General features: G+C 41.0%; 1 protein-coding gene across 2 annotated transcripts in view; it reads left to right on the forward strand.

Moving 5' to 3' along the window:
• Window positions 1-7,661, forward strand: part of POPDC1 (popeye domain cAMP effector 1) — a 40,930-nt gene extending 33,269 nt beyond the window's left edge. For both annotated transcript variants that reach the window (XM_068551439.1, XM_068551440.1), the window contains one exon: window positions 4,062-7,661. In XM_068551439.1, the coding sequence (XP_068407540.1) occupies window positions 4,062-4,186 (125 nt within the window). In that variant the 3' untranslated portion in view covers window positions 4,187-7,661. The remainder of the gene's footprint in view (window positions 1-4,061) is intronic.
• Window positions 7,662-20,087: the final 12,426 nt, after the last annotated feature.

Below are 20,087 nucleotides of genomic sequence, written 5' to 3' on the forward strand. Positions count from 1 at the left end.
CCCACACTCCAATCCGTGCGTGGGGCACATGGCCGCCGCCCCCCCCCCCCCCACCTCGCTGAACGCTCTCAGGGTTGCTGCACCCTCTGGTCTGCAGCTGACTCTGGCCAGGGATTAACAGCTGATCTTGGTAAATTTCTTGTAGCCTTTCTGCTTTGTGTCTTCATAGGATCCTGCTACTGTCCTTTGCTGTACAGCAAGTACTTGAAGAGTCAGGTTTCACCCATTGTTCCTCCATCATCAACCTCACCCCCAGCCTGAGTTCAGCGTTTGCTGGTTGATTGATTGCTAACTGACCCCCGCCCTGCTGCAAGAATACGGCACAGGCATGGGTAGGGCCGAGGGAGACCCTGACAAAGTGGAGCCTGACACGGAACGTGGGAACTGTATGGAAGAGAGTTGGCTGTAATATTAGGCACCTTGAGAAGCCCATGTACCCATTTATGATACCTTTTACTCTTACTGTTAGATAATGTTTTTTTCTACATCAAGCATGGTGTCCATTACAGTAGACGCTCAATTAGCATTTGGTGAATGCATGAACGAATGAGGGATGGACAGAACGCATGAGTTATTTATTGTTTGGTTTCTTATCCGCTGCAATTTGGGATGTATTTCCTCCACCCGGCTCTTCCCTCCTGCATGCCTGGATTCTCCTTCTCACCACCTTCTCTCTCTCCCTCTCCCCCTATCAGTCCAGGGAGTGGCTGGACAGCTGGTGGCAAGAAATGTTCTTTTAGGTGGTGTTCCAGATGGTGTTAGGTTCTATAATTTTGGAGTAGAACCATTCTTTAGGGAAATTAGGATTTAAACCAGCCTTCAAGGGACTCAAATCACCACGTATGATGTTACTGTAGGAGTGTGTATTCTGAGTTCTAAGCAGACCTTGGGGCAACCCATTGGGAGCTGCATATGTTTGAGACGCTCATACCATCCAGGCATCTGCAGTGGCATTCCCCTCCACATCTGTTCTCATGGACTAAGAATGGCTTCTTGACTTTCATGCCTTGCATTTGGTCCATAAGACATTTGATCCACACCAAGGTCCTTGATATTTGGTCATATTTGGTCCGGTCCAGAATGTCCATGGAGACATTTGGTCCATGCCAAAAGGCCCTTGATATTTGGTCTTATCCAAAATGATTTGGCATGCACAGCAATCAGAGAAGAAAAAGAAATAAAAGGGATCCAAATTGGAAAAAAAGAAGTAAAACTGTCACTGTTTGCAGATGACATGATACTATACATAGAAAATCCTAAAGATGCTACCAGAAAACTACTAGAGCTCATCAGTGAATTCAGTAAAGTTGCAGGATACGAAATTAATATACAGAGGGACTTCCCTGGTGGTGCAGTGGTTAAGAATCTGCCTGCCAATGCAGGGGACTCGGGTTCGATCCCTGATCCGGGAAGATCCCACATGCCATGGAGCAACTAAGCCCATGCGCCACAACTACTGAGCCTGCGCTCTAGAGCCCACGAGCCACAACTATTGAGCCTGTGTGCTGCAACTACTGAAGCCCACACACCTAGAGCCCGTGCTCCGCAACAAGAGAAGCCACTGCAGTGAGAAACCCATGCACCACAACAAAGAGTAGCCCCTCCTCGCCGCAACTAAAGAAAGCCCACACACAGCAACGAAGACCCAATGCAGCCCAAAAAATAATAATAAAATATTTAAAAAAATTTTAAAAACAACAAAATTAATACACAGAAATCTGTTGCATGTCTATACACTAACAAAGAAAGAACAGAAAGAGAAATTTAGAAAACTCCCATATACCACTGCATCAAAAAGAATGAAATACCTAGGAATAAACTTACCTAAGGAGGCAAAAGACCTGTACTTTGAAAACTATAAGACACTGATGAAAGAAATCAAAGATGACACAAACAGATGGAAAGATACACCGTGTTCTTGGACTGGAAGAATCAATATTGTTAAATGACTATTCTCCCCAAGGCAATCTACAGATTCAGTGCAATCTCTATCAAAGTACCAATGGCATTTTTCACAGAACTAGAACAAAAAATTTTTAAATTTGTATGGAAACACCAAAGACCTCAAATAGCCAAAGTAATCTTGAGAAAGAAAAACGGAGCTGGAGGAATCAGGCTCCCGGACTTCAGACTATACTATTACAAAGCTATGGTAATCAGAACAGTACGGTAGTGGCACAAAAACAGAAATATAGATCAATGGAACAGGATAGAAATCCCAGCAATAAACCATGCACCTATGGTCAATTAATCTATGACAAAGGAGGGAAGACTATACAATGGAGAAAAGACAGTCTCTTCAATAATTGGTGCTGGGAAAACTGGACAGCTACATGTAAAAGAATGAAATTCAAACCTTCTCTAACACCATGCACAAAAATAAACTCAAAATGGATTAAAGACCTAAATGTAAGACCAGATACTATAAAACTCCTAGAGGAGAACATAGGTAGGACACACTTTGACATAAATCACAGCAATATATTTTTGGATCAGTCACCTAGAGTAATAGAAATAAGAACAAAAATAAACAAATGGGACCTAATTAAATTTTAAAGCTTTTGCACAGCAAAGGAAACCATAAAAAAAACCAAAAGACAACCCTACAGAATGGGAGAAAATATTTGCAAATGGTGCAACCAACAAGGGATTAATCTCCAAAATATACAAACAGCTCATGCAGCTCAATAAAAAAAAAAAAAAAAAAATCCAATCAAAAAATGGGCAGAAGATTTACATAGACACTTCTCCAAAGAAGACATACAGATGGCCAAAAGGCATATGACAAGATGCTCAATGTTGCTAATTATTACAGAAATGCAAATCAAAACTAGGAGGTATCATTTCACACCAGTCAGAATAGCCATCATCAAAAAGTCTACAAATAATAAATACTGGAGAGGGTGTGGAGAAAAGGGAACCCTCCTACACTGTTGGTGGAAATGTAAATTGTTGCAGCCAGTATGGAAAACAGTATGGAGGTTCCTTAAACTAAAAATAGAGCTACCATATGATTCTGCAATCCCACTCCTGGGCATATACCCAGAGAAAACCATATTTCAGAAAGATACATGCACCCCAATGTTCACTGCAGCACTGTTTACAGCAGCCAAGACATGGAAGCCACCTAAATGTCCATCGACAGAGGAATGAATAAAGAAGATGTGGTACATATATACAATGGAATATTAGCCACAAAAAAGAATGAAATAACGCCATTTGCGGCAACATGGAGGGCCCTAGAGATTATCATACTAAGTGAAGTAAGCCAGAGAAACACAAATATCATGTGATATCACATATGTGGAATCTAAAAAAATAATACAAACAAACTTATTTACAAAAGAGAAACAGACTCACAGACTTTGAAAACAAACTTATGGTCACCAGAGGGGAAAGGTCGGGGCAGGGAGGGATAAATTAGGAGTTTGGGATTAACATACACACTGCACAGGGAACGCTACTCAATATTCTGTAATAATCTCTCTGGGAAAAGAATCTGAAAAAGAGTAGAGGGCTTCCCTGGTGATGCAGTGGTTAAGAATCTGCCTGCCAATGCAGGGGACATGGGTTCGAGCCCTGGCCTGGGAAGATCCCACATGCCGCGGAGCAGCTGGGCCCGTGAGCCACAATTGCTGAGCCTGTGCGTCTGGAACCTGTGCTCCGCAACGGGAGAGGCCGCGACAGTGAGAAGCCCGCGCACCGCGATGAAGAGTAGCCCCCGCTCGCCACAGCTGGAGAAAGCCCTTGCACAGAAACGAAGACCCAACACAGCCAAAAATAAAAAAATAAAAAAAAAAAAGGAGTGGATATACGTATATGTATAAACTGAGTCACTTTGCTGTACACCTGAAACTAACACAACATTGTAAACCAACTGTATTGCAATATAAAATAAAAATTAAGTTAAAAAAATAAGTATTTAGGGAAACTGCATTCCTGGTGCCAGCTATAGATGCCCAGAGAGTTTTATTTTCCAATTGGAGTTTGCCATTGATCTATCAGGCCAGCATCAGGGCAGGCTGTCCGTTAAATGGTTCTTCTTTCTGTGTCTCTGACAGATGTGTCGCCCCTACACCAGCGAGCCTCTGCGAAGATGAACCCAATAGAGGAAGGGATGGAAGACGACGACGAGGTCTTTGAACCCGTGTCCTCGAATACGCTTAAAGTTCGTCACTGGCCTTGATCCCAAGAGAGGATTCACGTTACCAAGAGGGAAACTGTCTGGAAGAGATTCTGAAAAATACCAGCACTTTTTCACAGCTTTTCAATTGTTCTGCTTTAATATTGATACTCCCAGCCTGGGAGAGTCTGAGGGCAGGAAAGGGAGGGAGATTCAAAACATGGGAAGGTTCTCTTCTCTTTTTACTGGTCAGCTTTCTGTTCCACTGAGCCTTCTGACTAAACCGAGTGCTATTTTTGAGAGATATATTTTCACAGTGTTTTCTAGATATGTTATCATTTAACTTAAAAAAATCTTAGCGCTTTGTCATTGCAAATGCCTTCACTTACCTTTCCGAGCTGTTCCTTTTCGTCAGAGACAGTTTTTTCTCTGCCGTGGCAATGGGGCTGTCCGTTTGATAGTTTTAACAAACAATGTAAGTTCGAAATTGAGGCTGAGGTAACATTAAAAAGCAGGGAATCTCAGGCTTCGCTCAGTTGATTTTTTGGCTGGAAAATCTTAAATTAAGGTGTGATGCGATTCATGTATATTTTTCTCTCAGGCCAGACACGTCATTCTACTAGACTGCCTTCCTTTTGTGGGCATTGTGTGGATAGCTTGATAATGAACAAAGCTCGTCAGACTTTGCTCACATGACCCTTATATTATGCTGTTTGGAAGCTGGGCTGAACCCTAAAGCTGGAAACGTAACGGTGGAAGCGGTTCTGAGCCCGGGGTCGGCCTTTGGCTAAACCAGCCCAGCTGTGATGTGGAGCCGTCTCGCCCCACACTCTGCTGTGGGAAGCACGTTCCTTGGGGCGGGAGGACTGGAGAGTCAAGTGGCCAAACAAGTGTCGCAGAATGACGAGGCTGACGGAGCCGCTGCACTCGTCAGCTGCTATTCTGACATTCAGATGGTTCCTCCAGGGCCATAGATGTCTCCTTACTGTGTGTGCCAGGTACCAGGTGCCAGAGATGCAAACAAGAACACAGCTGTGTGCGGGCAGACGGTCCACCACAAGCTCTGCCATGATCGCCCAGCCTAGATAGTGCTGTGAGGGCCTGCATTCCAGACATGGTGGTATTTGGGAAATTCGAAGTTTCCTTAAATCATCCAGCGGGTCAGTGTGACTGTGGCCCTCCACCAGGCCACCTAGCTGGGGGACGCCCCCTGATGGGCCGTGCTCCATCATGCCCCACTACCTTTATTTTGTGTCATCCACTGGAACCAACTTTGAGTCAGTCGCATTATGTTAAATAGCTAAGAAAAGTTCCAAGTGAAATTATTTTCAGGTGAGCTGAGCCACAAGCATCTTTTGCCAAGAGGTGATTTCTGTGAGAGAAGATATAAAAATAAGCTACTCCAGGGTCACCTCCTTTTCCTAAGCTCATTTTTTAAAGCCAGTTATTTTAGTAATTTCACTTGAGTCAAATTTACATGCTTGATCACTCACTGAGAAAATTTCCACAGACTGGGTATCCAGCTCCTAACGTATTCATCAAATGTTGGCTTATTAACCTCACGGTAGAAAGGCTGATTTCACTTTCCTACTATAGTGGTCTCTTCTGTTTGCTAAATTAGAAATTTATTTGGGGAAATGAAACAAAGGTGAATGACTTTGCCTTGGCTTTAAGACTGTAAAGATATCATAGGTTGAACTCTTTCTTTCAATGCCCGAATCAAGTATATAAGGTAATGGTGTTAATACTGCTTTCCTTTAACTATTGGAGTGAAGCTATGTAAGGCCATTGAGTTTACACATGCATAAGACCTAATTTACAAAATCACTCTATAATTAGATATTACATCCTCCTCTGAGTAGAAAGTAATTTTAGATACTGCTAAAGCCATGTTTTTAACGTTCTGTGAATCCACAGAACCTTGAGATTTTCTTACCCTGACCCATCTTCAGGTTTGTCTCACTTTGTCAACCTCAGACAAGAGAGGGTGTCATCTCTAATGATCAGCCTGGATGTGTTTGGAGGTTATTTTCTATAGTGCTGGGAACAAACATGTTTAAAAGCACACTGCTAAAATTAGGTGATATGAAGTCATTTACTGGTTTTATTAAAATGTGTGTGCACATCAGTGCCATTGATAAGGAAGATTGTAATTTCAAGATGAGGAATCTTCAAAGAGCCATTTAGCTTGAATGGGAAACACGAAACTATTTTTAAATACATCCCTCTAAGGACAACAGTTAGTCTCAGAGAAAAGGAGCTGAAGACATTGAATAGTCTTCCCACTAGACTTGACAGCAAAGAAGCAGATAAGAAAACATAAAAGATCTCCTATGGATAATTTTTATAAATTTATGTATACAAATGACCAAGTGTATCTTTGTATAACGCATAGATAAAAAACATGTTTGCTGCCAAAGCCACCAATGAGATGCTTCCTGTGTTCTTTGGCCTTCACTTAGCTGTGTGACCAAGGTCCAGAAAATGGTCTGCAAAAATTATTCTATATATTAGCCCAAATCTACTACGTTTAAATGTAACATCAAGTCCGTTGGATGAAGCTGGACTGTAACATTTATACCAGAATGTATGTCAGTTATGATATTGTGCAAGCCCTCATAAATATTATATTTATAAATTAATAGCACAAACCCTGTGATGTTTCTAGATCTTAAATTAGTAATAATGGGTGCTACATAATTATTTTTCACTTACCATCCTTAGCTTCCTGGGATCTTTTCCGTTTCTCCCTATGGTCCATTTCACTTTAATCATTTTGTACCTTTGTGCTTTGCTGGAACACTATGCTGTGCCCACTGGGAGATGCCACCTTCTTCGTGTCTGGTTCTCCTTCCATATGCCTGAAGCTTTTCTGATTCTGTAACTTGGAGCTGCTGGTTCCTGCCTCCCAGGTCCTATCGTGGCCCCAAAAGCAGAGTCACTTGGATGCTGGAAAAAATATTTAGGGAAAGTTGTGTAACCTACATACTCTGCCCTGTCTCCAGTGTACCCAGGTGATGACCTTGCCCGCCAGTGAAGATTTCATGCTAGTGCATGGTTGCTCCTGGCCGAGCTCTTGGGAAGGCTGGTCAGTCCCAACCCTTGGGGCTTGGTGCAGACTCTGAGGTACAGCTCCAAGGATTCACTGTTGTTATTATTTTTAAAATCCATTTTCTTGGTCATTTCTAAAGCTGCTCTGGAGAAACCGTTGACCCTACCATGTTTCCCCTCCCTTCCCTCTTTCCAACCCTGGTTTCCCAACCTCTTTTTCTAATTATCCCCAACTACAGTGATTAGAAATTCCCACCCACTCAATTCAAATTCCCAAGGATATGAAGGGAGAGGACACTGTGCAGGGAACTCGAGGTTGCCATGCACTCGGGACACATCTTCTCACTCGTGGTAGCCATGCTCTGATCATCACAGGACCCCAAGTACCTTGTATGTAACAACATACTGTAAGGGAAATTTAAGAAACCCGCTTTAAGTACTATTTACAGATTTTACCGATATACTTGCAATCTAGTTTTAAAGTACACAAGGATTTTGTGAATGCTTTTTACAGACACATTATTTATAGGGATCGCATTCTTTCTGCTTTTAGGTGCCATTTACACTGATACCATTTTACGTTATAATAAATTTACATTTCGACTGAATGGAGCCCTACAGTTTAAAATATCTTCATATATTGTCATTTGATCAAATAAATTTCTTACTTGGAATATGTGCGTATTTTTAATTTCATTTCTCTTACATGTAGCTGATTTGCTCTAACGCCATGCCCAAAGGTTCAAGAACCTTCAGAGGTTCTGGGAATTTCTCTGGTTTAGGTAATCTGAGCAGACCTGCAGAGGGCATGCTCTCTTGAGTTAGTTCCACTTAGTTTCAAAAGCCTGCCATCTTGCTGCCTTTGGCCGTGAAAAGAAAGGGCCACGAGGCAGTGGGCGGTGTTGCCTGGATGCAGGGATTGAGAAGCCTCCAGAGTTTCACCGTGAGGATAGATTTCAATTTTTTTAATCCACTGTATCTGAACATTCTCTTCTAGTTTTATGAGATTCAACAACACAAGGGGTCACATAGAGCAACCAGAACACCTCCCCTGGGTCTATTCTATTCACGGAGAAACGCTTCTCTCCTCCCATCACCCGTGCTCGGTGTTGGAAAGGGAACTGGGCAGCCCATCTCTTGGCCCTTGATAGTAGGTCCTTGGCACCTACTAAACTTGCCCCGATCAGCCCCAAGACTAGACCCAACTAGAAGCGGCATTTTACATGCCGAGCAAAGTAATGAATTCTCTTTCTCAATAAGCCATGTCACCAATATGTAAAAAATTTTCTGCTAAGGTGTATGTGTGATGAATACATATGAATGAACACACTACATCAATATTTCCTTGCTGCAGCAACATGGATGGACCTAGAGATTATCATACTAAGTGAAGTAAGTCAGACTGGGAAAGACAAATGTATGATATAACTTATACGTGGAATCTCAGATATGATACAAAGGAACTTACAAAAAAGAAACAGACTCACAGAAAACAAACTTATGGTTAGCAAAAGGGAAAGGGGATGGGGGAGGGATAAATTAGGAGTTTGAGATTAGCAGATATACACTATTATATATAAAACAGATGAACAACAAGGTCCTACTGTGAAAAAAAAAAAAATTCCTTGCTATATACTAGGGGCAGACATATCCCCACTGACCGTCAAGCTCTCCCAGCCTCCTTCATTATCCTGTCATGAGAGAATTCACAGCTTCCTGGCATGCAGCGAAGCTTTCTGCTTTTCTGCCCCATTTGCCTGGTCCAGCTGCTCGGTACAGGCAGGATTCCACATCGCGGGACCAGCCCCGGGCCCGCTCCTGGGGACGAAGGCTTGTGGCTGGGGATTTCACCCTCTGACTTCTTGCATGACACAGCAGCAGAAGCAAACGTGGTTTGAACGAAGCTAAACTACCTCACAGCTGAGTAAATGAGGTCCCACAACCAAAACCCAGCTCACAGAGGAAGGGAGCCTTCAGAAGAAAATGATTAGCGCCATTTACCTCTTGATATTTATCTGCAAATGATGAAAACTTGAGAGCTGCTCCCATTCGCTGGTGGATACATATAATTAGGCCATTAGTGCAGACAACGGACTGAGGTGAAACCCAGAGTCCCCTTCAGAAAGCTCAGACCAGGGGCCGAGCGTCAGGCCCTAGCCTCCCATGGGGGCCATGATGCATGGAAAACACAATCAACTCATTTCTCTTTAAAGGGTTTCTGTTATCATGAAGGCCTCGCTAACCTTTTTCATTGTGCTTCCCACTATTTTTATTGTTCTCATCTGACCTCTTTTAACTCTTCTCCTTATTAGTATTGATACATTTTGCTATAAGAATAATTACAATATAATGTGATGAGTAATAATAGCTGTCTCTTGAGTGCCTACTATTTACAAAAGACTAATTATAGGCATTTAAAATACATGACTTAGGGGACTTCCCTGGCCGTCCAGTGGTTAAGACTGCACTTCCAAGGCAGGTGGTGTGGGTTCAATCCCTGGTTGGGGAACTAAGATCCCATGTGCTGTGCAGCCAAAAAAAAAAAAAAGAGAATACACGATTTAGTATTTTCACAAAAATCCTGGAAGGTGGTTAAGACAGTCGAACTGAAGCTCAAAAAGATTGATTTTGCCTAAACAAACCAGCTAGTAAAAGGGGGGGATTCCATCCCAAGTCTCTCAGCCTGTGGACCTGCTCACTGCTGCTTTTTCCATCCTCTTAGATAGGAAGCCTGCATCCTCCAGTACAAATCTTATTCTCAGCTTCTCACCTTAGGTTATCAACGAGTTTCCATGCTGAAATAAAAAAATATAATGCTTTAAATTTTTTGAGCAACAAAAAATTTGTACTTTTTAGGGAGAGGCTTTTTTTAGAAAAAAAGAAAAGCTAGGAGCTTCCCTAGTGGCACAGTGGTTGAGAGTCTGCCTGCCAATGCAGGGGACACGGGTTCGAGCCCTGGTCTGGGAAGATCCCACATGCCGCGGAGCAACTAGGCCCGTGAGCCACAACTACTGAGCCTGCGCGTCTGGAGCCTGTGCACCGCAACAAGAGAGGCCGCGATAGTGAGAGGCCCGCGCACCGCGATGAAGAGTGGCCCCTGCTTGCCGCAACTAGAAAAAAGCCCTCGCACAGAAACGAAGACCCAACACAGCCAAGAATAAATAAATAAATTAATTAATTTAAAAAAAAAAGAAAAGCTAAAATTTATACTGACCTTTAAATAATCTACCAGCTCATGTGAAAGGGTGGGGTCCTAGTTACACTTTGCCCCAAACGGGTTTCTCATCTCTGCTGTCCACCTCGACCTCCCTCTTAGCTCAAAGCACCGACCTGAAAAAGGAGGCAGAGTCTTTATCCTTGGACATGACTTTGAGGTCAGATCTACCTAGTTCTGAACACCAGCTCTGACCATGTGATCTTCGGCAAGTAGTTACACCTTTTTAAGCTGCTGTGTCCTTGTGTGTATTCTAGAACCTTCCCAAACATGTAGTTGGCATGAAGTACATATTCATTCTCATCCCCTTTTCTCTTTTTTTCCTTTGGTTGCCACGTTGAATCCTTAAGGCTTCTGGAATCTTGGCAACCACGGTCCTTGTAAAGAGCCAGAGGGTCGGTACCAGCAGGACCTGAGGGGCAGGCCGGGCAGGAGGTCAGTCACCAAGACCCCTCCTGCTCACGGCAGAAATGTCTGCAGGCCCGGGGGCCCAGGCTGCAGTCTCTCTGGACCTGTCGGACTGAAGCAGAGAGGCGCCCATCCTGTCTCCCACACGTGGCCCCAGGAAGCATTAGGCAGGGAAAGGAGACTGCAGGCGCCTCTCGGGGGACATGGCTATGGGTGGAAAACACCAGCATTAGGCTAAATGAGGCTCTCCAGGAGGTAAAGAGAACATCTTCAGCTGTGGTTGTTTTGAACCAATTACCTTTCTTGATCTCCCACGGGGACCACGCGAGAGCGAAGAGTAGGTGGGATGGATACGCGTGGAGCACGTGATGAGTACGTCTTGACAATAGAAGGACGGAGAGAAGTCCATCTAGACCCCAGGGAGTAAGGGGGAGGGGAGCTCTCAATCACTCAGGAGACATGTATTCCGGTCGCGGTTTGATTGTTCTAGAATGCTAGGACCCTGGGCAGCTCACATCTCCCGATGGGGCCTCAATTCTATCTGTAAAAGGAGGTCTGAGCAGGTGAGGGATCTTCCAGTTCTGGTGCCCGTAATTGCCAGGGTGCGGACTTCTTAAGCGCTGACATGGCGTCTCCCTGCTCCACGTGAGCCTCGTGGCCCAAGTGGGTCAGGCTTTTTTTTTTTTTTTTGCTTGAGGATGATTTGGGGGGTTAAGCAAAGTCTCACCTGCTGTCTTCCTATCCAGGGCGCTCCCGTCCTTGGGCTGTCCTTCGCGAATGCCGCGTCGGTTGGAAGCTGTGATAGCATTATCATGAGCAACACCCACAGCTTTCATCACCAAGCATCAGTGTTTCCTTGTGTATCATTTACAGGTTTCTCAAAAGTTGTCCTTAACGCAGTCAGCTTGCTGACAAACCCCTTCGAGCCCTTCCGGAATGGTGTGGATTGAGGTCTCCTTTGGAGGGGACAGAATTGTAGAACTTTAGAGCAAATAGAGTATGTAAATTTCAGCTAGTCCAGAAGTTCTCAAACTTGAGCAGCATCAGAATCACCTGGGTATTTAAGGAAAAACCCAGCCCGCTGGGCCCCGCCCCAGAGTTTGATTCAGTACAGTTGGGGTAGAGCCCGAAAGCTGCACTTCTAATAAGTTCCCAGATAATGTTGATGCTGCTATTAAGGGGACCACGCTTTGAAGTCCACTTAACTAGTCCAACCCCTTTATTAGCCGATGAAGAGGGTATGGCTGGGAAAGCTGAACCCAAGAAAAATGAGAACCCAAGTATCCTCATTCATAGTCCGACGGTTTTCAGTTAAAAAAGCAACTATTTTTGTGTGTGGTTTTTTGGTTTGTTTTTGTTTTTGGTTTTGGTTTGGCTCTAGGCCAGTAGTTCCCAAACTTTTAATAGAAGAGTCCCTTAGGGAACCAGTTAAAATCTGGCTCCAGTAACTCAACACACCTAGAACGGTGAGCCTTAACTCTGTCTGCGCATTGGAGTCACAGATTCTGAAGTAATTTATCTGGGCATCAGGATTCTGAAAAGCTTCCCAGATGATTCCAATGGGTAGTAAATTTGAGACGCTCTGGGCTGGAGGAAGGTCAGAAACCTTCACTAGTCTAGGCATCCCAGGTGATTTGGCTGTAGCTGCAGGCTGGTCTGGACTTTGCAGGCGAAGACTTTCTTGGTCTTGCTTCCTGCTTTAGGAAACAAAAAACGACACTAGTGTTAGTTTGGGATTTGAAGAGTGAATAGCAGAAGCAGGCGATAGAGATGGAAATGGTTAGACCAAAGCAAATGTAGGCAGTCTTGGTGTGTGATTTTTTTCTGTGAATACCAATATTTATTTTTGGAACATTTATTCTTTTTTTATTAAGATATAATTAACCTATAACATTATATTGATTTCAAGTGTACAACATAATGGTTTGATATTTGTATATATTATGAAATGATCATCAAAATATGTCAGGTTAACATCCATCACCACACAGTTACAAATTTTTTTTCTTGTGATGAGAACTTTTAAGATCTACTTTCTTAGCAACTTTCAAATGTGTAGAACAGTATTATTAGAGTCACCATGCTGTCCATGACATCCCCAGGACCTATTTATTCTGTAACTGGAAGTTTGTACCTTTTGACCACTGTTCGTGTGTGATTGTGATCCTTCCAACTCCCTTACTCACTTTGGCTCCCTGTAGCTTCCTGAGCAGTCAGAAAGCTTACTGCCTGGTTTTGGTGTTTGGGAGAAAAGAATAATTAGAATCAGAATTCTGAAGTGTCTTTTCTAGCTCCAAGCCTGGTTGTGTGACCTGAACAGTTAATGTCATCTCCCTGAGCCCAATTGTATATTCCTTTGTAATATAGGTATAGTAATATCTGCCTTAAAGATTTACCTTAGAAGGGTTCTGTGAGAACCAAATTTCAAAGCCCTTGTAAACTATAAAACACTATAAAAGTGAAAGCTATTATATTAACCAGTGACACATAAATGGAAGCTTAAGGTGAAAGAAATATCTCTTCACTAAATTATACCTGGGAATTCTCTTGGAACTTGTATCTAATTAGTCCTTGCTTCTAGGTGCACATGTTCAGATCCCAAATCTAGAACACCTGGGTGTGAGATAGTGTGAGTATTTTAAGAAGATTCTTAGATAACAGGAGCGTAGACAGACTTATTAAGATGTCTAAGTGAGAAGAATGCCACCAAAGTTTTATGTAATAAAATGCCAAACAAAAATTTTAAAAGTCTTGTATTATAGCTTAAAAGGTAGATGAGAATTTATGGGGTAGTGATGCAATATGAGCATTTAATGCTATATAGGTGTTTATATTTTTGAAGTTTCTCATTACAAGAAAACCTAGAAGTACTTGGATAAAATACTTTGAGACTATCAATATCCCTTCAGCATCATGAACTTCACATTGACAGCCTCTGTCTTCTGCATAAGAGCCTATAAAGCCATTGCTTATAATTACACATTTTTCTAGGGAGAAATTTTCCCAGATAAGTTTATCATTCATGTTCAGAAATTCAAATATGTGGTAGCTATGAGGTGATGTAAAATTGAGAGTGAGCAAAGAGTGCCCTCTAGTGGTATCATGCATAACTGAAATGTATCATACTTGGTCTTTAATCACAGAATTATTAAACTACAGTTCTACAGTTTCTTAAAAGTCAGACTTTCACATTAACCATAAAGAATTTTTACACCTCCAAAGGCCCACTGTACAATGGACTATATTAGAACATGATTTTTAATTGTGTTAATATTATTTAAGTTATCTTTTACAGAAGCCCTAAAGAAAATTCTAGTTGGGACAGTGTTCCATTAAGAAATACTTTTTAGGGACTTCCCTGGTGGTCCAGTGGATAAGACTCTGTGCTCCCAATGCAGGGGGTCCGGGTTCGATCCCTGGTCGGGGAAGTAGATCGGGTATGCATCCTGCAATAAGAGTCCTCATGCTGCAACTAAGACCCGGCGCAGTCTAAATAAATAAATAAATCTTTAAAAAAGAAATAATTTTTAATTAAAAAGCAGCACTGTAGGTTAACATGGTACCTCCAAATGGAATGTCTTAAATAATCTGACCTTGGCCCAGAGGCTTTTTTAAGTTGCCTATTTGTTTTGGTTTGGTTTTGAGTGGGGTTAGGGATTGTGTTGGAATATTTAGACATTGTGCTGGGGTTTGGATGGGACTTGCTGAATCTTCTCTGGCAGGTTTTGGGAATAACCAGCTGGGATGATCCAGTGTGATCCTAAGTAAAGACAGAATATTGGGCCAAATGACATTCTAGGGTCTCTTCCAACCATTCTGTTCTGTTAAATTTTCCCTGGCAATCTGATCTGTCTCCCCATTAATGCTGTGCAGTATTAACAAATAAAACGAAAACACAAACCCAAGGAAATAGAGTAAGCTCTGGCACATCTCCAGAATGATTCTACCACAGCTGCTCACACTTCAGCCCCTCCTTTGTATTCTTCAAATTTTTCTACCTATGGTCATAATTAGATTTTATTATTGTTTTGAATGGATTGCTCTGGATGAGTGACAGAAGCAAGTTTAACACAGGACTGGCAAACTAATATCTGGACTAGCTAATGAAAATTATTCATCCAGAATTAATTTCATGAAGAAATGAGAGAATTTGAAGAGCCGATGTGGAGATAACTGGAATGGCTTGAATATGTGACATGACGATCTAAATGAAAGAAGTGATTATAAATAGAACTTGAAATATGACAGAAATATCTGAGGCCACACTCCTAGAGGAAATTGTGCAAAACAGTAAGAAAGGACCACATGTCAATAATACATGTATTTGAACTAAGTCAAATGTAAATATCGTTTGAGTCTTAAATTTGAAATTGTCTTTCTCTATACTCAGATTTTGCAGTATAGCTGCTGCCATAATACTTAGGTGTCAGTCCAGTTTTCCTGACAAAACAGCAAAATGAACCATGTCATTTGAGTGTAAGCAAAAATCCCAAGGTCGGAGTTGGTACTTTAAAGAATTTTTACAAACTGCAACAGGCAGATAGCTCCAGATGCTAGGCAGCTCAGAAATTAACTAGAAATTGAGGTCCTTGACCTTGAGAAAAACAATTAACACCTTCAAGAAACTTTGATTAATTTTAGAAACAAAGTATACATACATATGTCCTAAAGTCAGGAAACTTTTTAAGTGGAAATACTGGGCTAAGAAACATGCCTGATATGCAGACTCAGAAACATTTATCACTTTCCAGGATACCTAGGACCACTTCGGAAAGTGTGTGTGTGTGTATGTGTGTGTGTGTGTGTGAGAGAGAGAGAGAGAGAGAGAGAGAGAAAGAGAGAATGAGAAAGAGAGAAAGAAGGATTAGAAAGAGTAATATATGATGATTTCTACATTGAAGATGACAGAAATTATACTTGGATTTTATTTTTAAAAATCTATACATAATGTATTGAAAAAAGACCAGAAGAAAATTAATAACGAATGTTAACGGTTATTTATAGGTGATGGGATTATATGTGTTTAAAAGGTTGTCCATATTTGAAATTAATAAAATTTAATTAATAAAACTAAATTTAAACTTAGAATTAATAAAATGCAGGTGATGGGATTATGTACCATTTAAATTTTCTTTCAAGGTTCTCCATATTCTCTAAAGTACAGCACTACTTTTTACAACAAAAGCTACTCTTTTAAATAGTAATTATCAATGAAAGTAAACATGGTTGAAATGCTTACATAATAAGCTTCTCATGAGCATTCACGATCGAGCCCTTCACATCACCCACTCACTGTTGCACAAGAAAGTGACTATACTTCACACTACTGAACTGTACACTTTAAAACTGGCTAACATGGTAAATGATGTTATATGTTTGTTTGTTTGTTTTCATAGTAGACCACAAGGAAAAAAAAAGTGAATCATCCAGGTATAGAGCAGAAATGAAAATCGGTGTAATTGTGGGACTGGCCAATTTATAGAACTCAGCAGTTTTATCAAGTTAGTTGTATAGTATACCAAGGCTGCATACAAAGTTTGGTAAATCTACATTCACAGTTTAGATATTTGGTATTGGTGCCGCCTGGCCTTGACTGTTCTTTTCAAATACCTGAAAATTCTTAGCGAAAAAATTGTAGGAAAATTCTAAAATGGTTTCTCCAAAAGGGTTTGAACACTTCTGTTTCGGGCTACTCTTCCTGACCCCACGAAGTATGTGTCCTGATTCACAAGCTTGCACCGTCCGTGCTGGCTGACGCAGAATGATTCCTAGTGATGACAGGACACACCTTTCCTTCCTCATTCAGACGGAATTTATTCACCATCTGTACTGTAATTAGTAAGTTTTATATTTATAATCACTGCTATCTGAGGATATGTTAAAACTATTTAATTTATGCTCATATTGGTAATAAATACTGCCCAAGTAGCCTTTTACCCATTCATTTAATTTAGCCATCACACAAATCACGAAAAATCTCCAAAACTCATCATAAATGCCAACGTTATATGTTTTATTTTTAATCAAGTAATTTCTTTAAACCTCAAAATATCCATAATTGACAGAATAAGACATTAGGCATGAGATGAGAATATAAAATCCACGGTCTGCAGAAAGGCAAACAGTACTTTTAGTCCGTCAGGATGACTGTACATGAGTGAAATGCCATTCCGACCATCTAACTCCTTTTATGTCCTTTAAAAACATACAGTTCAAGTGTTTTTTATTTTCACTTGTAAACAACATGAGCCAAAATGGACAATGAGGTCATCTAAATACTACACAGGATAATTTTAAAAACACTAGATAAAACACCATATTAAAGACATATAGAAATCAGTGTTCACTTTGGTCTCTATTACGGTTAAAGTTGTTAATACCAAGAAGCAACACACACTAATTAAAGCCAGCTGGTGGTGGGTGCCAGTGGTTGGTAGCTGTAATTCAGGAGGTAGTCAACACCATCATTTTCAAGCTGGTAACTCTCACACACGTGAAGCCACAGATGTATTAAATGTCCTAATAGTTTCTCACAGTACAGCACTTTACCATAACTTTGCAGCTTTGCTCCAAGTAGACAATTTAACAACGATTCAGAGGTCAACCTCTCACTCTAACTGAACAACTATGACACAGATCACACAACCACCACATCTGAAAGAGGCTGCTGACAGCAATGTAAGACAGAATTCGATGCTTTTAACAAGTTGTTCTTCCCTAAAACAAACAAACCTCATTAAGACAGCTGGAAAATTAAAGTCCGTGCAGCTGCACTTGTACATACTTCCCCAAATTTTATAACCAAAGGGGAAATACACATATATATTTTATGATAAACATTTCTTAGAGAAAACAGATAAATTAATTTAAATTAACTTTTTAAGACTTAATGAGATCTCCCATGTCCTGTATAATTCATCTTACAGTGAATGTTACAAAGTCTATTAACACTTATGGGCTTCTATTCACAAACTAAATACAACTAGCAGTAACTTGGGGCCACATTGGTGCAAAATAAAACTGGGCCAGAACATGAAAAAAATACCGGCAATAAAAACACCCTATATTTATTTGTAGATGGACCAATGCTAATAACATGATGTTTCTTGATCTTTTCCCCTACATTGCACGCCAAACTTCCAAGTTATAAGCAGGTAAAAATCTTTCTAAATCTTTCAATTGTAAAAATACATCCAAAGGCTTCTAGTAAAGACTAGAAATGCAAGTATAAAACTGTTTCTACTATAATCTGCCATGTAGCAATGAATAGCTCGCAGGGCTAGGAGACCGGTAGTGCATCTTTCTAAGGAATTACATTTGTGTTGACATGGGGGGTGAGGTCAAGGAGCAACTAATTCACTGACCTCCTGCCCAACCCATTAGCAACTCCTGTAAACTGATGCTTCACACAGACCCTACCCCTCAGTAGCTAGAAATGGCATTGCACGTCCACTCTATGTTCACTCCTTGGCAGCCAGTGCTAGTTAATTATGTGCCTGGGCAATAATGCTGCAATACACTTGGCCTCAGGGCAGCACAGACACAAATGAAGGAGATTGGCATCTTTCTTTGATAACTTCTGCCCAGCACAAAAACACTTGTACAACCAACCTCTCTTCCCAACCTCTTCCTGCTACCGACTGACCTCTGGGCAAAGTAGCTATTTCCAAGATTGCTTGTGTGTTCTGTTTTGCTTCAGTGGAAGAGTCCCTATAAGTCTTTAAACAAAATACATGATAACTTGAAGGAAATGCTCGGAGACTTTGCTAACTAGATGAGATGCTTCATTATTCACAAGTGTTTGTCAGAAACATGCAGTTGTGAACTGCTATCTAGACTATAGATAACAAGGTCTGTACCAGAGCATTATCAGCCATTGTAAGGCTGCAGCAGCATAAAGGTGTGCTATGCATCAACTATGAGGTAGCCTTTTGCTGTAAACAGAATAATATTTCACCCATGTAAATGGACACTGTGCTTATGTCAGTGATATTCACATATGCAAGGAGTTGAGGGAGTCTCCTTTAGAGTACTTTTCACATGAAATAAAAATAGGAGAACCGATATCTGATATTCAGAAATTTTGATCTATGTCAAACTCAGAGGTAGTTATTACTAACATCAGTACATAATACTTACATAAAGGTCTAAGTTATTTGGTTTGTTTTGAGTAAGCAGGACTGTAGACTATTCTGTAAAGAAACAAAAATATTATATGGTATGTTCCCTGAGCAAAGTTCTTTGTCCTGAGTGTGTTATGTAAGAGTGATAATATTCTTATATAAAAAATAAACCCCAACTTTTAATCATAAGATAGGTTTGGTATGTGCTTAGTTCAGTCTGGTGAGATGCTGAAAAATGATTTCAAGTTGCACCCATAAGGTCCATAGTTATAACATGTTTCTTTCTGTGTGTCTTTTTCAAAACCATGAACTCAGCTCTGAACTTTTTATATGTAAACAGGGAATGTCCAATTCTCAAGTCCATAATTTCCTATTTCTAATAAGGTCAAGGAACTTTGGTTTGAATTTTCAAAGTGACTTACGTTTTGCATTTTTACTGTTAACCTGCTTATTATACCTGCTAAAAATTAAGCAATGCCACTTTGATTTGTCTACATAATTTAAATAAGCTTACGATCCTCACATAAGGCAAGGAAGTACTTCTCTATAGCTATTTATCACATTCAATATCGTCAAAGGTAAGCTTTGCATCACAGCACACTGATATTTCAGTATGTCCCATGGAGATTCTCACAAACACTGTCAACTCAAGCTGAGTTGGGAAGGGCTGGCGGCCCAGCCCGAGGCTCTCCTTCTGCGTGGCTTGCTTGCTGAAACGGCAGCACAACTGTACAACAAGCCTCCCTCGGCAGGACAAGTGGGGGAGGGAGCAGAAACTGTTCAGCAGAACGTGTCTCATTTGAATCATGCTATTTTCTGGTTTTGATTATCTGAGCTTACACCAACAGGCTCATACACAACTATATTTATTGCCAATGTTAAGCATCACCACTAATTGGTACCTTCTTGGAAAATGTTTCCAAAATTGATCCGTAACATCTAGAACCAGGATGACACCAGAATGAATGCTTTTCATGACTGAAACCTGAAGGGACCAATACTATGACTGGCCCCCAGCCAGTTTATTACTGTAACTGAGGACCAACCTGAGAAGCACCTCTGTCCCCATCACTGAATGTTCATCCTGAATCTCCCACATACGTCCCTTCAGTAGCAGTCATGAGGGAATTCCCCTAAGATGAACTGTATGGTAATAAAATACTCCCAG

Source organism: Eschrichtius robustus, chromosome 9 (genome assembly GCF_028021215.1).
Source record: "Eschrichtius robustus isolate mEscRob2 chromosome 9, mEscRob2.pri, whole genome shotgun sequence".
Classification (NCBI taxonomy): Eukaryota; Metazoa; Chordata; class Mammalia; order Artiodactyla; family Eschrichtiidae; genus Eschrichtius; species Eschrichtius robustus.